At 46.3% G+C, this 24,686-nt stretch overlaps 1 protein-coding gene across 1 annotated transcript; it reads right to left on the reverse strand.

The window, feature by feature from the left end:
* Nucleotides 1–301: 301 nt before the first annotated feature.
* MEF2B (myocyte enhancer factor 2B) lies at nucleotides 302–20,058 on the reverse strand. The gene is made up of 8 exons (XM_060233406.1): nucleotides 19,987–20,058; nucleotides 17,644–17,847; nucleotides 16,285–16,413; nucleotides 16,007–16,187; nucleotides 6,783–6,922; nucleotides 5,387–5,498; nucleotides 4,530–4,632; nucleotides 302–604 (listed from the first exon to the last, which is right to left on the reverse strand). The coding sequence occupies exons 1-8, from the start codon at nucleotides 20,038–20,040 to the stop codon at nucleotides 316–318; spliced, it is 1,212 nt and encodes a 403-aa protein (XP_060089389.1). The 5' UTR covers nucleotides 20,041–20,058; the 3' UTR covers nucleotides 302–315.
* Nucleotides 20,059–24,686: the final 4,628 nt, after the last annotated feature.

Consider the following 24,686-nt stretch of genomic DNA (forward strand, 5'->3'; position numbering starts at 1 on the left):
ATTTAATTGTATGTGCACGAGTTCTCGTATTGTGAGAAAGGGAGAAAAGTACTTTCTTCTCTATCCCATGCATAATCTTGTAAACCTCTATCATGTCACCCCATAGTCGATGTTTCTCCAAGCTAAAGAACCTCAAGCGTTTTAACCTTTCTTCATGGGGAAAGTGTTCCAACCCGTTAATCATTCTAGTTGCCCTTTTCTGGACTTTCCCCAATGCTATATATATATATATTTGAGGTGTGAATCAGAATGCGCACATACACCCACCCCTATCCCCAAATACCCCCACTGAGGCCGCACAGCTGATTCGCCCCTTTATCTTTGCCAGTCCTCGAGGACAGTCTGCAGGCGGCGGGCGGAAACACCGGGGTGCTTCTGTTCTTCAGCCAGGGGCCGGGAGAAGAGCAAGGAGTAGTGGTAGGCTTTGACGTAGTCATCCATCGGGGCCTCCCCAAGGGATGGGCGGACATAGAGGGGGGGCTGCAGGGGGACCGAGAGACAACTGGCTGTAGGGGACGCCCGCTCAGACTTGACACTGATGGGCAGGCACGAGGGAGGGGAGGCGGAAGTAAGAGGAGGCGGGTCAGCTGCTCGGCCGCTTGCCCTGTTGGAACAGAAAAAGCCAGAAGGCTATCAGAATTGCCCCACAATCCTTCCAACCAGGGGTGGAATGCTAGCAGGAGCTCCTTTGCATATTAGGCCACACACCCCTGATGTAGCCAATCCTCCAAGAGCTTACAAAAAAGAAGATGATGAAGAGGAAGATATTGGATTTATATCCTGCCCTCCACTCCGAAGAGTCTCAGAGCGGCTCACAATCTCCTTTCCCTTCCTCCCCCACAACAGACACCCTGTGAGGTGGGTGGGGCTGGAGAGGGCTCTCCCAGCAGCTGCCCTTTCAAGGACAACCTCTGCCAGAGCTATGGCTGACCCAAGGCCATCTCAGCAGGTGCAAGTGGAGGAGTGGGGAATCAAACCCGGTTCTCCCAGATAAGAGTCCGCACACTTAACCACTACACCAAACTGGCTCGCCTTGGAAGCTCTTGGAGGATTGGCGCCATCAGGGGTGTGTGGCCTAATGTGCAAAAGAGCTCCTGCTAGAATTCCACCCCTGCTTCCAACTGAGCGTCCCCTTTGCCACAGTAGCAGGGAAGGCGGCTAACAGAACCCAAACAGACGCTGGTAGTTGTGCAGACCCGTTCTTTAAATGGGGCAAAATACCAGGACCTGAATGTGATTGTGGGGCAGCCTGCAAGACTATTTCCCATCTGACACAGGAAATGTGAGCATCGTGCTTTCCTCGGTGATGCAGTGGTGCTCTTGGAACTCTCCCCAGCTAGGAGTGAATGCACTGAAAATCTAGATTGAGGGGGATCAGCCAATCGGTCTGCATACCTGCTGTATCAGCTTGGTTACGCATTTTATATTACACGCTTCCTGTGTGTGACTCTGCCATCCGCTACCCCGAAGTTACATACAAATTAGCAGAATTTGGCTGGCTTGCCTCAAAAATAAGAAAAAATGCTAACAGCGCAGCCAGGAAATGGTTAGACATTTTTCGCCAGTCTGCTTGCTCTATCTGCCATGCCCTGATAAGAATTGTGCTTATATAATTGTATTTTACCTTATTTTATCCCTGGTTTTACAGCTTTACTGTTTTAACTTGGTATGGTTGTATTCATTCCCAATGCTGACTCAGGCCACGAAGAAACTCAACTCAACTGCCGTCTGATAAATAAATAATTATGCCACAGTGGCCCACCATTGCCCCCTCCCACACACAAGAAGAACACAAAAGGTCTAGATGAGAAGACTGCCCACTTCCAGGCAGTATGCAGATTCTGAACAAGCCCTGTAGTAATGGAATATACACAAAAAAACCACTAATAATTACAGAGAACCTTGCAATTATTAAAAACTGAGCTCCTGCCTGGGATGCTCAGTTTTGAGGAGCTGGTTGGACTACTGGAGCTCCTCTGGAATGGATGAGAGTTTGGCTGATGGGAATCTTTATTTCTTGTATATAAGTAGTGCAGCCTTGTAAAGATGCATGGGCAATCACCGTGCATGTTCCTTTTTGTCTTTCTTCCAACACCTGAACAGTGGACTGGAGTCGGGAGCAGAAGCGAAGCAGTGATGCTTAACTAGCATCCATTTCCTCAATTTTTTCCCAGGTGGGACTATAAATTCCTTTTGATAAATCCATTTTAGGATTGCATATAGATACCAAAATCAGTTCTTTTTGTTTCAACCAACAGTTGCAGTCCCCACTCCTCCACTTGCACCTGCTAGCATGGCCTTGGGGCAGCTATAGCTCTGGCAGAGGTTGTCCTTGAAAGGGCAGCTGCTGTGAGAGCCCTCTCCAGCCCCACCCACCTCACAGGGTGTCTGTTGTGGGGGAGGAAGGGAAAGGAGATTGTAGCCGCTCTGAGACTCTTCAGAGTGGAGGGCGGGATATAAATCCAATATCATCATCATCATCATCAGCTGGTAGGACTGGAGGGAAACATTCATATGCATTCTTTAAATTCAGTCTCACCTTGGTGCTCCAGGGTGAGAATAATCCCAAGCCTGACAATCGTATTTAACATATGTGTAGAAAATGCTCCGTTTCGTATCATTTTTGTTGCCACTTTACCATAGAATTACGGCCTGACAACAGGGTCAAAATGGAGATTTACCTGGGACATCCGTTGCCGTTGATTATTGCTGCATTTTTAAATCTAAGTTTTGCGGCTCAACATTGTATATGCACGAACTGCATTAAGTATTTTAAAGAATAATTAATAATAGCAAGGTTCTTTGTAATTATTAGTGGATTTTTTGTGTACATTCCGTTACTACAGGGCTTGTTCAGGATTTGCTTGCTATTCAACACCGTATAGCCATTTATTTGTGACACAACTTCCAGGCAGTGGCTGGAGACCTCCTGGGATTACAACCGATTGCAAACGCTCCTGTTGTCAACACACCAAAAAAGAAATGGCGTCTTTGAAGCTCCCTGGTTGAGGACCAGCAGGCCTTTTTTGGTAAAAAAAAAAAAGCCAAGCAGGAACTCATTTGCGTATTAGGCCACACACCCCTGACACAAAGCCAGCCGAAACTGCGTTCCTGTGCGTTCCTGCTCACAAAGAGCCCTAAGGACAGGCCAGAGGTGTTCTTGGATTTGCTCAAGAAACTGGGAAGAAACAGAAAGCGCCTGAGCAGCTAACCGATGTGGTGAGGATGGCCCCAACACCAAGACCTCCCTGGTGCAAAGCACACTGCAAGCCACAAGGTGGCAGCAGATACTGGGGCTCATCACTGGCCTCCAGTTCAACTTGCAGTTCTTAAGAAAAACTGCTGTGGTCAAAAATACCAATCGGCAAAAAAAAACCCCTCAAAAACAGTCTTGCAGTCATTTCTAACTTCAAAAAAATTAATTTGGGCCAGGATTTTCAGTTCTCTGCTTTTGGCAATGTGTCTGAATGGTGTACACATGCCTACATTTTAAAATGCCGTTTCTACTATATTTATACCTTCATTAGAACAGGGCAGCTATTGGAATGCCAACAGTCCGGTGCACAGAGATGGCTGAAAAAAAGTGACCCTTTTACAGGAAGCGGTGCAAAAATAAATGACCGCCAATTTGATTTGCAAATTGAAACGGAATTTTTTTTTGGGGGGGGAGGGAGGTGGAACAAGCCCGGGGCGAGAAATTTTTCATCGTTGTCTGTCAGGAATTTCTGGTGATCAGCACAGGTGCGGGGTCACCCTACCCCTTTGGGCTGAGCAGTTCGCACAGCGCGGAAACGAGGAGACGGCTGCAAATCCTGCTTGCAAAGAAACCACCTTCAACTCTCCCCCCCCCCAAACTCTAAAATGTGACAAACTTTCTAATATCTTCTAATATCTTTAGCTAAACTCTAAAATGTGACAAACTTTCTAATATCTTCCCCCACAAAAAATGGGAAAACAACCAAAACCTATAAAGCAAACTGATGGAAATCTTCACCCTGCCACTGTGGCCACATAGGAGAAAGCAATTAAAAATTATGATGGGAGTAAGGTTTTTATTATGACAATTCTAATTCAAGAAGCATTTGAAGGGAGATGCTGATTATGATCTAATTTAGTACACCCTCCGGTGATGCCAGGGGTGTAGCATATGCAAATGAGTTGTGCTAATGACCTCTGGCACCTCTTTTTCTACGAAATGACTCCTGGTTTTGGCTCAAATACCAGAACATCACCTCAACATTTTGGTGTGGTGACATCACTTCCTGTGTAACACTGGTGACGAGGCCTAGGCCTTTTTCTTTCTCCAGGTAAGTCCTCGCATCCCCTGCTGGTTGCCATGGCAACCCTGTGTGTGGCAAACAGCTGCCGCCCCCCCCCCCCATGGCTGTCAGGGCCCCAAGGTTTTTCTGTTCAACCCAGAGCTGCCACTCCTGCGGAGAAAGACTGCTCCACAGCCTTCTGGGCACAGGTGGGGATGCTATGATGGGGCCTCAGAGAACTCATCACACCGTCCCCTTTCCACATCTTACCCCAGCGACGGGTGTCCAGTGACTGCTGCATCTTGTTGCCAAGGAGCCATGGTGCCAGCCTGGAGCCCAAAGGGATGCAAGGTGCTGTCTCTGGAGGGATACTCTGCAATGCCGTTTGTGGGGGTCACAAAAAGAATGGACAAAAGGAAAGACTACTTGAAACGGGGAGCGATTCGAGTGTGGAGTTCGCTGCCAGAGGATGTCGCGATGGCCACAGGAATAAGCAGCTTTCAAAGGGGAATAGATGGGTCCATGGAGGATAAATCTGCCAATGGCTTCTCACTAGGGTGACTGAGGGGAACATTCACATTCAGAGACACTGAACCTCTGGATCCCGGGGCCAGGAGGAAACATCAGGGGGAGGCCTCAGTGTCCTGTTGTTGGCCCTCCAGAGGAATTGGTTGGCCACTGTGTGAGACAGGATGCTGAACTAGATGAACTCCTGATCTTATCCAGCAGAGCTCTTTTTATGTTCTTATGGCGGCCTCGGCCTCTATGCCCTGTTGTTGACTCTCCAGAGGAACTGGCTGGCCTCCGTGTGAGACAGGATGCTGGACTAGATGGCCCACTGGTCTGATCCAGCAGGGCTCTTCTTTTGTTCTTATGTAAAGGAAGAAGAAAGCAGAAGGGGACAGAGATGCTGGTGGCCCACCCCCAGGAGAGAAATGACAACCAGAGAGGTCTGTTGTCCCAGTAAGCATGGAAGGGAAAACGTTCTCCCCTTCATACTAGGCTTGTCCAGCCTAGAAGCTTTGTACCATCTACCAGTCACAGGGGGCTGAAGCCCCTCTCCCAATTTCCTCCTAAGACTCAGACTCAATTGCCAGCCCCACTAGCATCCCTGAAAGTGACCTTACCTGCTTGGCTGCAGGGGAGGAAAGGGTAACCCGGGAGACCGTGTCCGGGAAGAGAGCTGCTTCCAGAGGGCAGCACGGGGCTCATGGTCTGGAAGCTGGGATACAAGGAACGCTGCTGGGAAAATAATAGGGAGGGGAGGAAAATCACAGGTGTTTGGTGACATCTGCTCCCCCCATCCCATCCTGACCTCAAGAGCTAAAAAGGTAGTCCCCTGTGCAAGCACTGAGTCGTTACCAACCCGTGGGGTGACATCACATCACATTTTCTTTTTACAAGGTGGTTTGCCATTGCCTTCCCCAATCATCTACACTTTACCCCAAGCAAGCTAGGTCCTCATTTTACCGACTTTGGAAGGATGGAAGGCTGAGTCAATCTTGAGCTGTCTGCCACTGGGATCGGACTCAGGTTGGACTTGATACTGCAGCTTACCACTCTGCGCCATGGGGCCACAAGAGCTAGCAGCATGCAAAATAAAACTGGTGAACCCTCATTAGATAAGGTCCCTTTCCCATTCTTGTCCACCCTGCTGGGGCTGGATCATTCCACACCCCAGACCCAGGCCCAGACGCATGCCCAAAGAGGGTTGCCAAATTTTCCTCCATTTTCATTTGGTTAGAACCCAGTGATTTGACTGCAAAAGCCATGAACTGTGTCTATGAATGAAGCTATTGAAATCGGGTTCCATTTTACAGCCTGAAAGCTGAGGAAGATTTGAAACACACCTTGGAAAGTTGGAATATCTGGAATGGGCATCTTTTTATGAAGGATGAATAGAATATTATATGCTTCATCTTCATATTCTTCATCCCCTTATTGGAAAAGTGTGGAAGCCCTGCGGACTCGTAGGAATGAACTTTAATTTATTAGGGGGGTTAAAAGGAAATGATGAGAGACGGTTATACACTGGCTGAGGATTGTACTGGTGCGAAATGTGTTTTTGTATCTGAAATTTGTTAATGTAAATTGTCTATGAAAGATTTCAGGTTTTCACGGCTGGTAACATCATTAGGGTTTGTAGAATCTTTCGGGATCAAGTGCCGTGTTCTACTGGAGAAAGTTTTCCTTCCAGACGTAAACTGTCTATGCATTCTACAAACACTGTACTAATTGATATAAGAATTTAAGAACTGAATCTAATTTGGAAATATTATTCTACTCAGTGGTTTCTTCGTTGCCTAGAACTAACACTGAGATCCCTTCATAGGTTGGTTCCCCCTGGAGAAAATGGCAGTTTTGGAGAGCGGACTCGATGACATTACACCTTGCTAAGTTACCTCCCCTCCCCAAACCACCACCAAACCTCCAGAAGCACCCCAGCCTGGAGCTGGCAACCCGAAGACATATAACCATTGGACCTTCTGCCCCGTCCAGAAAGGGAAGCAAAGCAGCACTCACAGCTGACGCCACGTTGTTCCTGCTGCTGGAATGGTGCCCTTCGGTCCGACGGGCATCAGCCCCCAGGTACAGCGGGGGTGGAGTTCTGTTGGACAGTGCCCGACTCAGGTTGCCGGGCGAGAAGATTGGGTAGCCGACACCTGCCGGGAGAGAAAGCCCAGGGCAAATGTCAGGCCAATGCCACTGGGCAGGGGCACCACCCAGAAGCAGTAGGATGAGTCCTGAGGCATGCTGACACAAAACTCTGAATCGCAAATGGCTGGACCCCGTGTGTTTCGGTGCTTTTGAGTCCCTTAATGGTGAAACCATGACTTCATGTCCTCCAGAACATCCCACTCGACAGCCTTGCTCAAGTCTTGCAAGCTTCCTCTATCGACTCGATCCGTCTCATGTTGGGTTTCCCTCTTTTCCGGCTGTCTTCTATTTCCCTAGCATCATTATGGAACCCTACCTGCTGTATATATTAGGCCCGGGGTGGCCAAACTTGCTTAAGAGCCCCATAGAATAAACGTCAGATGTTTGAGAGCCACAAGACAGGGAGGGAGAAAGGAAGGAGGGAGGGGAAAAAAAACAACTTTAAATGCATTCTCCAAGCCGCTGGCCAGCTTGGCTTAGGGAAGTGATTTAAAGAGAAAAATGCCTTCCGCAAACCACCTGACGGGGTGTTGGGGGCTTTGAGAGCCACACAATATGTGTGAAAGACCCACGTGTGGCTCCCGAGCTGCAGTTTGGCCACCCCTGTATTAAGACAAATCAAAATTGATTTGCAGGATTTCATCTGCATGTCAAATTTATTTACTTCAGTTATACCCCACTTGGGATCGATTCAAAGTGGTCTAGAACATTTTTGACACCTGCATTGTCTCCTCAATCAACAGGCTGACATTGTGAGACCGGCCCAAGGTCACCGGGCAGGCATCCATGGCAGTGTGGGGAATCGAACCCGGGGTTCCCAGATCCAAGTCTGACGCTTGAACCACTATACTACTCTGGCTCATCTTCCCATTTCTTCTTGACCAAGGATTGAATACCTTTCACAGCTCTCGGGGGGAAGAGAAAGGAAGATCTGGAGTTGTTGACGTCATTACTTTGGTGGAGAAAAGAATCCCAGAGGATTTACCATTACCTCTGTGGGTGTGCTATTACTGAAAATGCAGAGAACCTCCATTTAATTCAAAATAATGTATACAAAACTTCAAGCTTTCCAGATGTTATCAGTGCAGTATCTAACCCCACAAAAACTGGCGCATATTTCTAGCGAAGGAAGCCTCTACTGCTGGAAAGAATGCGGACAACATGGAGCCTTGCTGGCGCAACTGTTCTTACATCCATTCTTTTTGGGAACAAGTTCTTAAACAATAACTGGTATTGAAATCCTTCCTAATCCCGACCACCTTTTCCTCAATGGTTGGAAGTCTGATTCTTACCCCTCATTTCGAACTGAAGCTATCTCAATTCTTTGAGGCAAAATCAACTATTGCTTCACGCTGGAGAGTCAAAGCTCCACCCGGATTTATCACTAAAGCGCAAAAAGTTATGGGACAATGTTACCTCTAAGCTGTGGAGTCTTGTGAGCAAAAATTTTACTTTGTGAGCTACTGGCGTTAAAGTTATAAGCGAGCCATTTGGCAACTGCATAAATTAGTTTGCTCTGGGGCCATCCTTCCTGAGCCAAGACAAAAATGTGTGAGCTGGAGGCTAAAAACCTATGAGCAGTCCAACACTAACTCAGCTTAGAGGGAAGCTGAACACACTGTGTTATGGCCAAACCCTTACAATTTATCATTTCTTATTTCTCAAACATTTTCATCCAATTTTGAGGCAATCTGGTTCCTCACAATGGAATATTTATCAAAATATGATGATATTCCTGATTGGATCGATGCGCTCCATATATAGTAATCTTACTGGACTTTTCCTTAGACGACAGCCTCTTTATTGAGAGAAAGTGTTTGAAACAATTGTGATTTAAATACTGAAAATTACCAGTATATGTTTAAAACAGACATACATTAGTTAAAATGCTATATTTTTATTACTATTAATTCATAAGTATTGCACTGTAGTATATTATTTTGTTATATCTATTTTGTGAAAATACAATAAATTGCTATTTTTTAAAAAAAAAAAATGCAGAGAGAGGGAAAAATTCTCCCACCTCTATTAAAGGTTCCAGAGCATCAGTCTAACTTGCAACAATGAAGCCCTGGTGCCATTTAGCAACGTTGGATGTATTTTAATTCCATTTGTTATCTGGGTAACTGAGTTTCCGAGCTTTGATCCAGCTATGCAAGAAGCCATTGCAGGTTTTTTTCCTTAAAGTAACATTTGTAGCGTCTTCCTTGGTTTGCAGTTTTCATTTGCCCGTAAGGTGGCAACAATATGCTTAATATCGAAAGGGAATTACAATTAATCAAGGCTTGTGTTTTTAGAGGATTGATGCATGCCGGCAAGATCTCTGATTTCATGCCAGTGTTTTTAAAGAGGAAGCAGGAAATCTCCGACTGCTGGATCAGGCTGCTGATACGTTGCTCTGTGTAGGATCATGGCATACATGCAAAGCTTTGAACTTCTGTCTAATTTCTGGGGGGGGGGGGGGGGAGTTGTAGCAGGAATTCCTTTGCATATTAGGCCACACACTGATGCAGCCAATCCTCCAGGAGCTTACAGTAGGCCTTGTAAGCTCCTGAAGGATTGGCTGCATCAGGGGTGTATGGCCTAATATTCAAAGGAGTTCCTGCTACAAAAAAAGCCCTAATTTCATTGTGACATTGTGGTTATATACTCTATGATAACTATATATTTTGACTGTTTATTTAAATTGCTGTTGTAGACCTGTTGCAACCACAGGCTATATTGTTGTTGCTGATACATGCAACGCTCACAACTGCTCTAAACTCACACCCCACACTCATGATGGCTTAGGACATGTAAAAGGCTTTGAGGAAAAAATGAAAATGTAACTGAGCTGACAGAGCCAAACTAACTTCTTTTGGCTTTCAGTCTACCTCACTTTCATTGCCAGTGACAACTTCTATAACGGCACAGACAGATGCAAATAATTGTGATGCAAATAGATGCAAACAGCTGTGGGGATGGGATTAGGCAATTCATAAATGTTACAAAATATTGGAGAAATGCACTTTTTTTTTCAGAAAAAGATTGGTGCAAGGAAGCAGAAATTAGTGCAATGATACAGACACACAAGTTCATTGTCCAAAAGACAGCTAATGGAAAAAGGGGATGTTTGCATCACGTGGGCAAAATTTTCTCATCCGAAGAAGATGGAATGTTAAAGATGTGGATTCTGAAGGCCAAAAATACTGCTGCATTGTATGTCTCCCCAACCCACAGAATAGACTTCCTCTGAAGTTAGGCTGTCTATCTTTCTGTACTGCTGTCTTCTACCAGCAAGTGAAGACTTTTTTGTTCTGTTTGGTTTATATGATTTTACTGAACCACTGCGTATACCAGAGGTGGCCAAACTTGCTGTGTAAGAGCCACAGAGAATAGATGTCAGATGTTAGAGAGCTGCAAGACATGAATGTCAGATTAAATTTTATAAAGACATGAATGTCAGATGTTTGAGAGCTACAAGGAAGGAAGGAAGGAAGGAAGGGGGCAGAGAGGGACAGGTGGTAAGGAAGCAACTTTAAATGCATTCTCCAAGCCACTGGCTGGTTTGGCATGGAGAAGTGATTTAAAGAGAGAAATGCCTTCTCCAAGCTGGCCAGTGGGGCAGTGGGAACTTTGAGAGTCACACAATGTGTGAAAGAGCCACAGTTTGGCCATCCCTGGTATGTATCCTTTATTCTTATAAGAACATAAGAGAAGCCATGTTGGATCAGGCCAATGGCCCATCCAGTCCAACACTCTGTATCACACAGTGGCCAATACACACACACACACACAGCTTCATATTTTTATCCAATCCCCTCTTGAAGCTGGCTATGCTTGTAGCCGCCACCACCTCCTGTGGCAGTGAATTCCACATATTAATCACCCTTTGGGTGAAGAAGAACTTCCTTCTATCCGTTTTAACCTGACTGCTCAGCAATTTCATTGAATGCCCACAAGTTCTTGTATTGTGAGAAAGGGAGAAAAGGACTTATTTCACTTTCCAACCTGCGTTTCCAATGCAGTATTATGCTTGGAAACTGGCTTGCTAAGGATAGAGGCTAGGGTGAGTCTACTTTCAATCACCACTTGGCTCAGTCTCAGTCATTGCCACACGAATATCACATCCCTGATCCTAAAGGACAGACATTGTTCCTCTTGGGTTGGAGCCATTCATCAGAAATTGTCTACGCTTGGCTTTTCACCTGAATCTCTCCAGATAATGGCCCTGGATCAAGCCAGGGCCATAGTCAAACAGAGACTACAAGACATTGAGAGACAGAATGATATTGCCAAGGTCCCAGATTATTTAGCCCCACCCCCTCAAAAGAGATATATGCTAGCTCCAGCCTCCTATCTCTAAAATCTAACAATACCATCCCACAGAAGGGCCTTTTCAATGGCCCGTTGCAATGTCTTTCCTTCAGCAGTCGTCAAGGGCCACTTCAAAAAGGTGTCTATGGCTGAGCGGGTCTGTCCTTGTGGTGCAGGTAAAGTCGAAACGATTGACCATGTGCTGCTTGGGTGTGGCCTATTTTTAGGCATATGCGCCAGGTACATTTATTCTTTGCTCGAGGGATGTCTGGGATTCTCCAATTTTAAAATCATGTTGTTATCAGATTCCAGTCCTCAATTCACATTTAAGTGTGCCAAATTCATGGCAGTAGCCAGGAGAATTCGTAAGGATTATGTAAAGAAGGGGTCTTGAAATTGCCTGTTTTTTAATTATTTCCGAATATTTTGTATTTTACCCTTTCCTAAATCCCTGAGTACTTTGCATACCATCAAAATGTCACTGCAACTGCTACAAACTCAGAGACCATGCATAAGGTTGCCTAATTCCGTTCACATGCAATTTAATTGCATTCTATGGTTCCCACAAGGCAATGTTGAGGCAATTAGTTAGAAGATGTCAGACCAATACTGTTTTAATTGTTATTTTTCATTATTTGTTTTAATGTTCAATATCTTACCTATATATTTATATTTTATATATCCTATGTCTTATTTATTTAGGTCCTTCTTGATTTATACAATTTTTCTGTGGCTGTTGTTGGTCTGCATTGTGCTATTTGGTCATGGACCATAATAAAACTTGATTTGATTTGACTTCTTTCTCTGCTTTCTCCATCCCAAGCATAATCTTGTAAACTTCTATCATGTCACCCCGCAGTCGACGTTTCTCCAAGCTAAAGAGCCCCAAGCGTCTTAACTTTTTTTCATAGGGAAAGTGTTCCAAACCTTTAATCATTCTAGTTGCCCTTTTCTGGACTTTCTCCAATGCCATAATATCCTTTTTGAGGTGCGGTGACCAGAATTGCACACAGTACTCCAAATGAGACCGCACCATCGATTTATACAGGGGCATTATGATACTGGCTGATTTGTTTTCAATTCCATTCCTAATAATTCCCCGCATGGCGTTGGTCTTTTTTTTTTTTGCAATCACAGTCTTGACATTTTCAGTGAGTTATCTACCATGACCCCAAGATCTCTCTCCTGGTCAGTCTCTGCCAGTTCACAACCCATCAACTTGTATTTGTAACTGGGATTCTTGGCCTCAATGTGCATTACTTTGCACTTGGCCACATTGAACCACATCTGCCACGCTGACGCCCACTCACCCAGCCTCAACAGATCTCTTTAGAGTGCCTCACAATCCTCTCTAGTTCTCACCACCTTGAACAATTTAGTGTCATCTGCAAACTTGGCCACTTCACTGCTTACTCCCAACTCCAGATCATTAATAAACAAGTTAAAGAGCATGGGACCCAGTACTGAGCCCTGCGGCACCCCACTGCTTACTGTCCTTCACTGAGAAGACTGCCCATTTATACTCACTCTCTGCTTCCTATTAATTAGCCAGTTTTTGGTCCACAAGAGGATCTGTCCTTTTACTCCATGACTCTCGGCTTACTAATGAGCCTTTGATGAGGAACTTTATCAGAAGCTTTCTGGAAGTCAAGGTAAACAACATCTATTGGGTCCCCTTTGTCCACATGCTTGTTCACCCTTTCAAAGAACTGTAGCAGGTTAGTGAGGCAAGATCTTCCCTTACAGAACCAATGCTGAGTCTTCCTCAATAACTCGTGTTCATCAATGTGCCTGCTCATTCTGTCCTTGATAATGGTTTCTACCAACTTTCCCTGTACTGAAGTCAGACTGACTGGCCTGTAATCTCCCGGATCTCCTCTGGAACCCTTTAAAAAGATGGGGGTGACATTTGCTACCTTCCAGTCCTCGAGAACGAAGGCAGATTTCAATGAAAGATTACATTTTTTTTTCAGGAGATCCACAAGTTCAACTTTGAGTTCTTTCAGAACCCTTGGATGTATGCCATCGGACCTGGTGACTTAGTTTTTAATTCATCAATCAGTTGTAGGACCTCCTCTCTTGTCACTTCAATCTGACTCAGGTCTTTCAACACCACTTCCAAAATTAGTGGTTCTGGAGCGGGCAAACACTTCTTGTCTTCCACAGTGAAGACTGGGGCAAAATATGCATTCAGCTTCTCAGCCATTTCCCTATCCTCCTTCAGTAATCCTTTGACCCCTTGGTCATCCAAGGACCCCACTGCCTCCCTGGCTGGTTTCCTGCTTCTAATATATTTGAAGAAATTTTTATTGTTGTTTTTTATGTTTTTTGCAATATGCTCCTCATAGTCCCTTTTTGCCTGCCTGATCACAGTCTTGCATTTGATTTGCCACAGCCTGTGTTGCCTTTTATTAATCTCACTTGGACTAGCTTTCCACCGCTTAAAAGAGTGCTTCTTACCTTTTACAGCTTCCATTACTTTGTTTGTTAACCATGCAGGCCTTCTCTTATACCTGTTTGTGCCTTTCCTAACTTGTGGTATATATTTTATCTGAGCTTCTAGGATTGTAGTTTTAAATAGCCTCCAAGCTTCCCCAAGGGTTTTGACTGTATTTACCTTTCCTTTCAGTTTCCTCTTCACATGCCTCATCTCAGAGAATTTACCCCTTTTAAAGTTAAATGTGGTTGTGCTGGTCTTTTGGGGCAACTCCCTATTTATACAAATGGTGAAATCAATAACGTTATGGTCACTGCTCCCAAGCGGTGCAATTGCTTTTACATCTCTCACCAAGTCTTGGGCATTACTTAGGACCAAATCCAGAATCGCCCCACCCCTGGTAGGTTCTGTGACCATCTGCTCCATAGCACAGTCATTGAGAGCATCAAGAAACTCAATCTCTTTCTCTTGACCTGAACACATATTGACCCAATCAATCTGTGGGTAGTTAAAACCACCTATTACGACACAGTTTTTATGTTTGGCCGCTATCTTTAATCCTTCCATCATATTATAATCGTCCTTTATCTTTTGATTTGGTGGGCCATCTAATTCTTTGACCTCAGTCTTGCATGACTGTATACCCTCTCTGACATACAGAGCCACCCCACCTCCAACCCTTCCCTCCCTATCCTTCCGATATAACTTATATCTTGGAATCACCGTGTCCCATTGATTCTCCTCATTCCACCAAGTTTCTGAAATTCCCATAATGTCTTATGTTTTCCCCCAATACTAAACATTCCAACTAACCAATTTTACTTCGAACACTTCTAGCATTTGTATACAAACATCCATAATTTCCCAGGCAAGTTAGGCCTGCAACCTTCCTCCTGCTGCCTCGAGACTTTGGCAGGCAGCCCAGCCCATACTGTTGTCGCCATCTCAGTGGACAACTCTGATCCATTATACGGTAGAAAAGTAACCGCTAACCCTTCATCTCTTTGAGATGAGTCCTCCCGAACCAGAGACATTTCACCCCCTGTCGGCTTTCCCCCAAGATTTAGTTTAAAACCGCTCTGCCACCTTTTTGATTTTAAGTGCCAGCAGCCTGGTTCCATCTGGGGACAAGTGGAGACCGTCTCTTTTGTACAGCTCCCGCTTGTTCCAGAAAGCATCCCAGTGCCTAACAAACTTAAACCCTTCCTCCCTACACCATCGTCTCATCCACACATTGAGACTTCTAATTTGTGCCTGTCTCTCCAGCCCTGCACGTGGAACAGGTAGCACTTCTGAGAAGGCTACCTTGGAGGTCCTGGCCTTAAGTCTCCTGCCTAGCAGTCTAAATTTTTCCTCCAGGACCTCACGACTGCATTTTCCCACATCGTTGGTGCCAACATGCACCACGACCACCGGCTCCTCCCCAGCACTGTCTATCAGCCTATCTACAACACACATAATGTCTGCTTCCTTCGCACCAGGCAGGCAAGTCGCCATACGGTCAGTACGCGGTTTTGCCACCCAGCTGTCTACTTGCCTAAGGATCGAATCACCAACTACCAATACCACCCCCCTCTCTGCCCAGGGATGGTTCCTTGGCGCGAAAGGATTCTCGCTCACCAACTGAAGAAGAGGTCCCTTCTGAGGGTGCATTCCCCTTATCCTCAGCCCAGTGCCCTGTTCCCTCTCGACCCTCATGATCCCTGGCAGCAACGGGGCTGCCACGTTCAGAGTGGGGCTCATCTAATACGTCCCCGAGAGTCTTTCCCGAGTGCCTAACTGACCGTCTCTGCTTCTCCAAGTCAGTCACCTCGGCCTCAAGGGTACGAACTCGTTCCCTGAGGACCAAGAGCTCCTTGCATCGAGCACACACCCAAGACTTCTGTCCTGTGGGCAGATAGTCATACATGTGACACTCAGTGCAAAACACTGGAAAGCCCCCACCCCCCTGCTGGCATTCTACCTTCATGATAGTTTTTTTCAAAAATATACAGTCCCCTTTTAAATCCTGTTTGTTTATGAGGCTCTTCTTCTGGAGGGTCTACTTACCTTATTGGGAACACAAGGAATCTGGGTTCCTGGTCCTTACACAGCCCCTAGGCTAAGAGCCACAGGCCAAGAGCCCTTTAGCTCTTGCCCTTCAGCTCGCGCCTCCAGCAAGGCGCAGCTTAATAAAACACTTTTAATGTCAAAACATCTAATGTTTGCCAACTTGGGGATCCTGTTTGGGTGGAAAGGTGGTGCAGAAAGGTTTTAAATAAAGAAAAACGAATAAAGCTAAGCTGAATCACCAAATGAAGCCCCCACTGCAGCGAAGTCTGCTTGCTCTGGCCCAGCCTATGAAAGAATTCCATACCTGAGGTAAGGGATCCCGGAGAGTGCCTGGAAGGGGTCCCATGCCTGGGAAGAGCCGGCTTGAATGGCGGCAAGCGACTTGGTTGAAGGGGAGACCCTCCTGTGCTGCTTGGGCCCCCCTCACTCCCAGAAGGGGGAGTTTCCGTTGACGCCCCCTCCAGACTAGACACGGAAGCAGCCGACTGTTTAAGAAAGGTGAACAAACAAAAAAAGTTACACTGAGGTGGGGAAGGGGGATGGGGAGAGAGGCCTACCTAGATCCAGAAAACAATTACTCACACAAAGTTTGGGCCGTGATGTGCTCAGGTCCACCCCATCACCGAGCTGCCTCAGTTTCCCCACAGGGGCCAAAGCTTCTTCGAGATCCAGTTCGGGGCTCTCCAGACTCAGGCCTTTTCGTTTCAGAGTCTAGAGAACATGGACAAGACAACGTAGGTCATTATTCTGAAACACTATTGGTGCAGTTGTTTTTTGTATTGACATACTCAAATAAGGGGTATTGACTGTTTATCTCATTACATATACTAAGTCTATCTTCCGCTATATTTTAATGTATTCTTTTTTTCTAATGGCAAACTAGAATGACGTTTATAATGTACGTTACATGTTAAAAAAGCAAATTAAGTGGACAGGAACGTCTCTGGGAAAGACATAGCCTCAGTTTACCCCAGACTTGCAAGCAATCAACAGATATTAGGGTTTGCAGAATCTTTCAGGCTCAAGTGCCGTGTTCTACTGGAGGACGTTTTTATTCCAGACATTTCGTTCTCAGCTGCGGAGAACATCCTCAGTGGCGTTGCAGCCGGAGCAGGCGCTCTGACCTTCTTGGCTGCTGTGCATTGAGTGAGAACAGGGCTGCTGGAGAGCTGCTATTTCTAGGCTGGAGGGGGTGTGGTGAAAGGGCAATTGGTTTGTGGATGTGCCCATTGTTTGGTGGGGCTTCCTGGAAGGGTAGTGATAAGGAAACTGGCTGTTGAATGTGACCATTGTTCTGTGTTAATTGCTGGGAGGGTTGGAAGGGGTGTGAAGATAAGGAAGATGGTTGTTGACTGTGCTGATTGTTCTGTGGAATTTGCTGGTTGTTCTGTGACTTTGAGCCCGAAAGATTCTACAAACTCTAATGACGTTACCAGCCATGAAAACCTGAAATCTTTGATAATCAACAGCATTTATTGCCTCATTCTCCCACTCTGACGTGTTACTGCTTTATTGGGTTCCCATGCAAATGCTATCCAGACCAAACGTTCTTACAATTTGCTAATTTCACTATTTTGCCATTGGATTCTAACTTTGTACCACTTGCATTCTTAGCCACTGCCCACCAGCTCTGTGTAGCTCTGCTCACTGTACCCCATTCCATTGTCTGATGAAGTACGCGTGCACACAAAAGCTTACGTTCTGCATAAAACGTTGTTGGTCTTAAAGGTGCTTCTGGACTCCTACTTTGTACTATTGCTTCAGACAACATGGCTGCCTGTCCGGACTTATCACCCCTTAAAAGTCACTCTAAGCTAGGGGTCATTGGCATGTCTGGTGGTAGTGAGTCCCACGAGTTAAAAAGGCATTGTATGAAGAAGGGGCCGAACTTCCTAAGAGCCAGCCCGCCTCCTGCCCTCCCTGAGCACGTCCACCACTTACCTCCAGGATATCCGAATTGGTCCGGCTCTCGTGCGGCTCGCTGTATTCCGTGTATTTAAGAAGTACTTTGTCCATGTCTGTACTGGCATACTGGAAGAGCCGGTTGGTGCTGTTGAAAATGATGAGGGCGATCTCGCAGTCACACAGAACGCTCAGCTCGTATGCCTTCTTCATCAGCCCAAACTTCCTCTTGGTGAAGGTGACCTGGCAAAGAGGCAACATGGTGGAAGAGTTAGTGTAGAGCCCACTAACCATTTTGAGCAGGGCTTTTTTTGTAGCAGGAACTCCTTTGCATATTAGGCCATGCACCCCTGATGTAGCCAATCCTCCTAGAGCTTACAGTAGGCCCTGTACAAAGAGCCTAGCAGCTCTTGGAGGATTGGCTGCATCAGGGGTGTGAGGCCTCATATGCAAAGGAGTTCCTGCTACAAAAAAAGCCCTGGTTTTGAGCCTGAGGGCCCTTTTGGAATCCTGACTCATGTGGAAGGGGAGGGCTTCTGAATGGAAATCATTCAAGGACATAGTCGGGAGGGGCAGCAGGACCCCTTGTAAGGCTTTTTCAAGAACTGTAAAGACTAATGAGCACATGTAGAGAAGAGGGTGCCCAATATATCTCTGCACGAGTCACTGCTCTGGCTTTGCATCCTTCCAACCTGACTCAAGCTTAAGTATTTAACACATTGTCCGACTGCATGCAAGCGTAGAAGGAAATAGGCAAGCCAAATCATGAAAAGCCTGAACTATCCAACCAGGGCCAGACTTCTAAAACAACAAGATGGCAATATCTTCCTATGTCTGCTCACTAACATTCTAATTTCAGCTCCGTTCATGATAATCAGGGGTCATCTTGTAGAAAAAGAGGTGCCAGAGCTCATTAGCACAACGCATTTGCATGTGCCACGCAACCCTAACATCACCGGAAGGTGGACTAAATTAGATCCGCTCAGCATTTACCTTCAAATGCTTCTTGAATTAGAATTATCAGAATAAAACCATCATTCTTTTGCCACAGTGGCAAGAGGAAGATTTCCATCTGTCTGCTTAATATGTTTTGGTTATTTCCCCATTTTGGGGGGGGGGAATATTAGAAAATTTGTCAAATCTTAGAGTTTAGCAAAATTCTCACAGGGGGTTTAAACCATGGAGTCCAGAAGTGGAGAAAGAAGTGGGATGCATCCAGGCCACAGATTTCAACCAGTTTTGAACCAGATTAACTGTACCCAGGGCTTTTTTTGTAGAAGGAACTCCTTTGCATATTAGGCCACACCCCTCTGATGTAGCCAATCCTCCTGGAGCTTCCAGTAGGCCCTGTACTAAGAGCCCTGTAAGGAATTCTAGCAGGACCTCCTTTGCATATTAGGCCACACCCCTCTGATGTAGCCAATCCCCCAAGAGCTTACAGGGCTCTTCTTACGGGGCCTACTGTAAGCTCCAGAAGGATTGGGTACATCAGCGAGGTGTGGTCTAATATGCAAAGGAGTTCCTGCTACAAAGAAAGCTCTGACTGTATCACTTTTTTTTGGGGGGGAGGGGTGTTTAAGAAAGAAAGAGCACAATAAAATGTAGAGATTCTGTTCCTGCGAACTCCTGCCCAAGATGAGGCCTGAGTATTATGTGAGAAGCTGAGCAACAGGTCTGGGCTGATTTGCAGCTGGAGGGGCCAATCATGTGTCCATGGCCTCAGTTAAAAGCTTGGCGGAAGAGCCCTGCGGAACTCTTGCATAATACTAGTTGGTAGCCCTAAGCAAACAGGCACCCAAGTCCTGGACGCGTGCAAGGGGCAGTGGTGGAAACTTGCTATTTTTCTTCTCCCTCCCCATCAGGAGGTGGGACCATGGGCAGCCCCTTGTTGCCCACTGGCCTAGACTGTCCGCTGCCTGCTGCATGATTTTTTCCGGGAGCAGGCTCTGTGAGTAACCGTGTTGTGATTGTGTCTCTCTGTCCAGACCAGGTGCAATGGGGTCTTCAGTCCCTCCCTGTGCAGATACAAGCAGGACTGTGTGACTTGTATCTCGGCATGAACTCCCTTCCTTGCAGGCAGGTGGAATGTTCAACAGTGGCAAAAAAGGTAAAGGTAGTCCCCTGTGCAAGCACCGAGTCGTTACATGGAGTGACATATCTTGGCAGACTTTTTACAGGGGTGGCAATCTACACTTTCACCCCAGCAAGCTGGGCACTCATTTTACCGACCATAGAAGGATGGAAGGCTGAGTCAGTCTTGAGCTGGCTACCTGAACCCAGCTCCTGCCGGGATCAAACTCAGGTCGTGAGCAGAGCTTGGACTGCAGTACTGTATCTTTACCACTCTGTGCCATGGGGCTCCTGGTTTGGATAGAGGCTCACCTGCCGGTTCCTTTGGTCCAAAATCCGGCTGATCTGGATCTTTTTCCGCCCCATTGCAGATTGACAGAGACAGCTCTGTAGAGAAGGAATGAAAGGGATTATTACACAACTACAGAACGGCAACGTCCAGAAGACAGAAGTGGGATGCATCCAGGCCACAGATTTCAACCAGTTTTGAACCAGATTAACTGTACCCAGAGCTTTTTTTTGTAGCAGGAACTCCTTTGCATATTAAGCCACACCCCTCTGATGTAGCCAATCCCCCAAGAGCTTACAGGGCACTTCTTACAGGGCCTACTGTAAGCTCCAGGAGGATTGGGTACATCAGCGAGGTGTGGTCTAATATGCAAAGGAGTTCCTGCTACAAAGAAAGCCCTGACTGTATCACTCCTTTGCTCCTGAGGTTTATTTCTAAGGTTGCCAACTTTTAGTTGGGAAATCCTTGGAGATTTTGGGGGAGGAGGGCAGGGCTTGGGGATGGGAGGGGCTTCAATGGAGGTATAATGCCGTATAGTTCCCCTTCCAAAGGGAAATGATCTCTGTCTTGTAAAAGGTCATTTGTAAGCCAAGGAGATCTCCAGCTACTGCATAAATGCTATACAACGGTTGCATGTTCAGAAAACTAACAAATGATTGGCTAATCCCATCAGGAAATATATAAGAACATAAGAGAAGCCATGTTGGATCAGGCCAACGGCCCATCCAGTCCAACACTCTGTGTCACACAGTGGCAAAAAATTTTATATATACACACACACTGTGGCTAATAGCCACTGATGGACCTCTGCTCCATATTTTTATCTAAACCCCTCCTGAAGGTGGCTATGCTTGTGGCCGCCACCACCTCCTGTGGCAGTGAATTCCACATGTTAATCACCCTTTGGATGAAGAAGGACTTCCTTTTATCCGTTTTAACCTGGCTGCTCAGCAATTTCATCGAATGTTGATTTATGGATCCCCAAATCATGGTAGAAAAAAGCACACATTTTACAGGAAAAACTCAGCATGAAAAAAACCCATAAACGGTGCAGAAATACAGATAACTGTTCAGCCACTGTGTGAGACAGGATACTGGACTATATGGACCACTGGTCAGATCCAGCACTCTTTTCTTATGTTCTTAACATGCCTGATTTGGGCACAAACAAAATCCAAATGGGGATTTTCAGGCCGGAACGGTAAGGAAGAATGATTCAAAACCACCCAAAAGGCAGAGGACGATCGCAGATCAGGGGACAAAACCCTCGGACTCTCCAGATCTGCATCGTCACCCCAGAGTTTTTCTAAGGTTTTCTACATCCCTCTGCACTCAATCTCATACATTTGCCTCGGCTTCTGGCCGCCGAGCATCAGGGTCTAAATTTAGCAGGCCAGAACTAAATTTAAAAGCTGGCAGGAAACTCTGACAGAGTTCCCATGACCCACGATCGTGCCAGTCTTCACCCACGCAGGGCGCTGAAAGGTACGCGGCCAGACGTTTGCACAGGAACTATGGTCGAAAGGGGGGGGAAATTGCAGAATATTCCCTGAGGGAAGTCCCCTTCCTAGCCCACAGCATCACCAAGTCGCTGCAACGAACTCACAAAAAATCTTGTCTCCATTGATCAGAGGGACTCCTGGGCAGGGGCAATGGTAGAATCTCTGCTTGCCATGCAGAGGGTCCCAAGTTCGATCCCAGGCATCTCTGGTTCAAGGAACCAAGACTTGAGTGATGTGAAAGACCTTGGAAGCTGTTGCTGGTCTGAGCAGATGATACTGACCTTGATGGACCAAGGTTCTAGTTTTGTGTAAGGCAGCTTGGTGTGATCAGACCCAGAGTCAATGGCCAAGGCCTGGGGTGAAGAAGAAGAAGAAGAAGATGAAGATATTGGATTTATATCCCGCCCTCCACTCCAAAGAGTCTCAGAGTGGCTCACAATCTCCTTTACCTTCCTCCCCCACAACAGACACCCTGTGAGGTGGGTGGGGCTGGAGAGGGCTCTCCCAGCAGCTGCCCTTTCAAGGACAACTTCTCCCAGAGCTATGGCTGACCCAAGGGCATTCCAGCAGGTGCAAGTGGAGGAGTGGGGAATCAAACCCGGTTCTCCCAGATAAGAGTCCGCACATTTAACCACTACACCAAACGGTGGCTCAGGAGCCACATGTGGCTCTTTCACACATACTGTTGTGCCTCTCAAAGTCCCCATCAGCCCACTTGGAGAAGGCCTTTGTCACTTTAAATCCCTTTGAGCCAAGCCAGCTGGCAACTTGGAGAATGCATCTGAAGTTAAAGTTGCTCTCATTCCACCACTCCCTCCCTGTCCAGCTCTCAAGCATCTGACATTCGTGTCTTTCAGCTCTCAAACATCTGACGCTTATTCTTTGTGGCTCTTACATTAAGCAAGTCTGGCCACCTTTGGCCAAAGCAAAAGGTATTGTTGTCCCCAGTGCTTGAAGTCCATGCACATGGATCAATCATATTTGCCCTAAGTGCAGAAACAGCGCAGAATTTGCAAATGGACATATAAAGTTTCTGGTACTCTCAAAAAAGCTTATGCAAACAACAAGGGGTTGCCAATCTCCAGAAAGGGCCTGGAGACTCCCTGGGATTCCAACTGATCTCCAGGCATCAGAGAGCAGTTCCCCTGGAGAATGTGGCTGCTCTGGAGAGAGGACTCTATGGCACTGTACCCTGCCAATGTCCTTCCCTTCCCCAAACTCCGCCCTCTGCAGACTCTATCCCCAAATCTACAGGAATTTCTCAACCTGGAGCCAGCAACCCTAGCAGCCACATCAGTTGACATCTTTGGAGTCAGAGGAGAGGTAGGAAATTGTAATGGCCTGCATGAGAACCCCCTGATTGGATCACACCCCAACTCCATGTAGTCCAGCATCCTGTTTCTTACAGGGGTCGATGAGATGCCCCCAGAGAGTCTCAAAGGAGGGCACCATGGTGGCAAAATGGCTACCCAGACCTCAATTGCAAAAGGCGCTATCGTCATAAACACTAAATAATGCACTTTCAATCCCACTTTGCAACTGGATTTTGCTGTGTGAAATGGCAAAGTCCACTTGCAAACGGACACTGAAGTGGATTGGAACGGCATTATTTGGCATGTATGAAAATGCCTAGAAGAGGGGTGGCTCCTCCACACATATCAAGTGGCTCTTGAAGTCCCCACTGCCGTTAGCCAGCTTGGAGAAGGCATTTGTCTCTTTACATCACTTCTCCAAACGCATTTAAAGTTGCTTTCTTTTGAGCGCAGGCAAATGGATTGAGGAGGGAGAAGTTGCTTTCTTTCCACTTCTCTCTCCCTCCTCAATCTATTTGCCTGCCTTCCTTCCCTTCCTTCCTTCTGGCTGTCAAACATCTGACATTCATGTCTTGTGGCTCTCAAACATCTGATGTTTATTCTGTGTGGCCTAGAATGATAAGAGATCCAGCACAAGAGAGTGCAAATCCTGAAAGGGTGAAAGTGGGTTCTCAAGCAGGTACATTCCTCACATTTAAGTGCCATCCTTCCTCCAAGAAACTCAGTGGAGATGCGGGCGGGGGGGAGGCCTAGGAGGGAATCTTGCCCTCCCTATCTCACAACAATGCCAGGTATGGGGGGGGGGGGAGATCTCTCAGACCAACACTCCTATCAGTGGCTTTTTTGTAGGAGGAACTCCTTTGCATATTAGGCCACACTTCCTGATGTAGCCAATCCTCCTGGAGCTGACAGTAGGCCCTGTAAGCTCTTGGATGAATGGCTATATCCGGGGGTGTGGCCTAATATGCAAAGTAGTTCTTGCTATAAAAAAGCCCTTGGTATACCACACCATACATAGTGAATTTGCCACTATCGAGGCTGAGTCTTTTCATGTTTTAAGACCAGGTTCGTACATTGCTTTAAAACAACACCAGCAGCCGGACGGACAAATCTTTTAAAAAGAAACTTGTTTCTTTCATTGGAAGCAGACAGGGGATGTTCCAACAGCAAAACTGAGGAAAAGAGAGAAATTCATAGGACAGAGGCCTGCAAAGGATGGCAGAGAGATGTGAAGAACAGCATAAATAAAGGAAAGCCTGGCCAGTTGAAAACGGGTGCTTTCCATGCTATGCTTTCCCCAAATCCCGGCTCAGCTCTACAGGGTATATGCTCACTAATGCAGATCTTATGTAAGGAAGGGGCCAGTTTCATCAGCCTCTTCCTCTCGGGAAGCTCATTAGAGAAGACAGGAAAGGAAAGGGACTCGAGGAAGTGTGCGTGTGTGTGTTTTGTGCTTTGCGTGTTCATTCTCTAGTGTGGTTTCTCCACCAGGATCAATCCGTTCCTTTCTCATTTTGCTTCCTATGACGCGGGAGGTGTTTCTCGTCACACTAACTAGATGAGAATACACTCAAATATTACAGCCAACATGAAAAAGTCCACAAAGGCTGGGCAACCAGGACCAATGTTCCCTCTAAGCTGAATTAGTGTGAGCTAGCTCAGTTTTTTAGTCTCCAGTTCACACAATTTTGTCTTTGCTCAGGAAAAATGGCCCCCGAGCAAACTAATTTATGCAGTATCTCACAACTTTAATGCATATTTAGCTGTAAAACGCAGTTGAACTTGGGAGAACAATATGGATTCCTCAGTTGCAGAATCCGATTAAAAATAATGGCATAAACAGGGACAGTTAATAAGCTGCCCCAGAGAACTTTCAGCCTATATGTCCATAGATGGAACCAGGTACTG

Source organism: Heteronotia binoei, chromosome 2 (assembly GCF_032191835.1).
Source record: "Heteronotia binoei isolate CCM8104 ecotype False Entrance Well chromosome 2, APGP_CSIRO_Hbin_v1, whole genome shotgun sequence".
Lineage (NCBI taxonomy): Eukaryota > Metazoa > Chordata > Lepidosauria > Squamata > Gekkonidae > Heteronotia > Heteronotia binoei.

Excerpts from the sequence above, each read along its gene's own strand:
- MEF2B (XM_060233406.1), bottom strand. The coding sequence starts at position 20,040 with ATGGGGCGGAAAAAGATCCAGATCAGCCGGATTTTGGACCAAAGGAAC. Across the intron at positions 6,923-16,006 it reads TCCGGGATCCCTTACCTCAG|GTGTCGGCTACCCAATCTTC; the intron begins GTATGGAATTCT and ends CTCTCCCGGCAG. Across the intron at positions 605-4,529 it reads ACTGGACACCCGTCGCTGGG|GGCAAGCGGCCGAGCAGCTG; the intron begins GTAAGATGTGGA and ends CTGTTCCAACAG.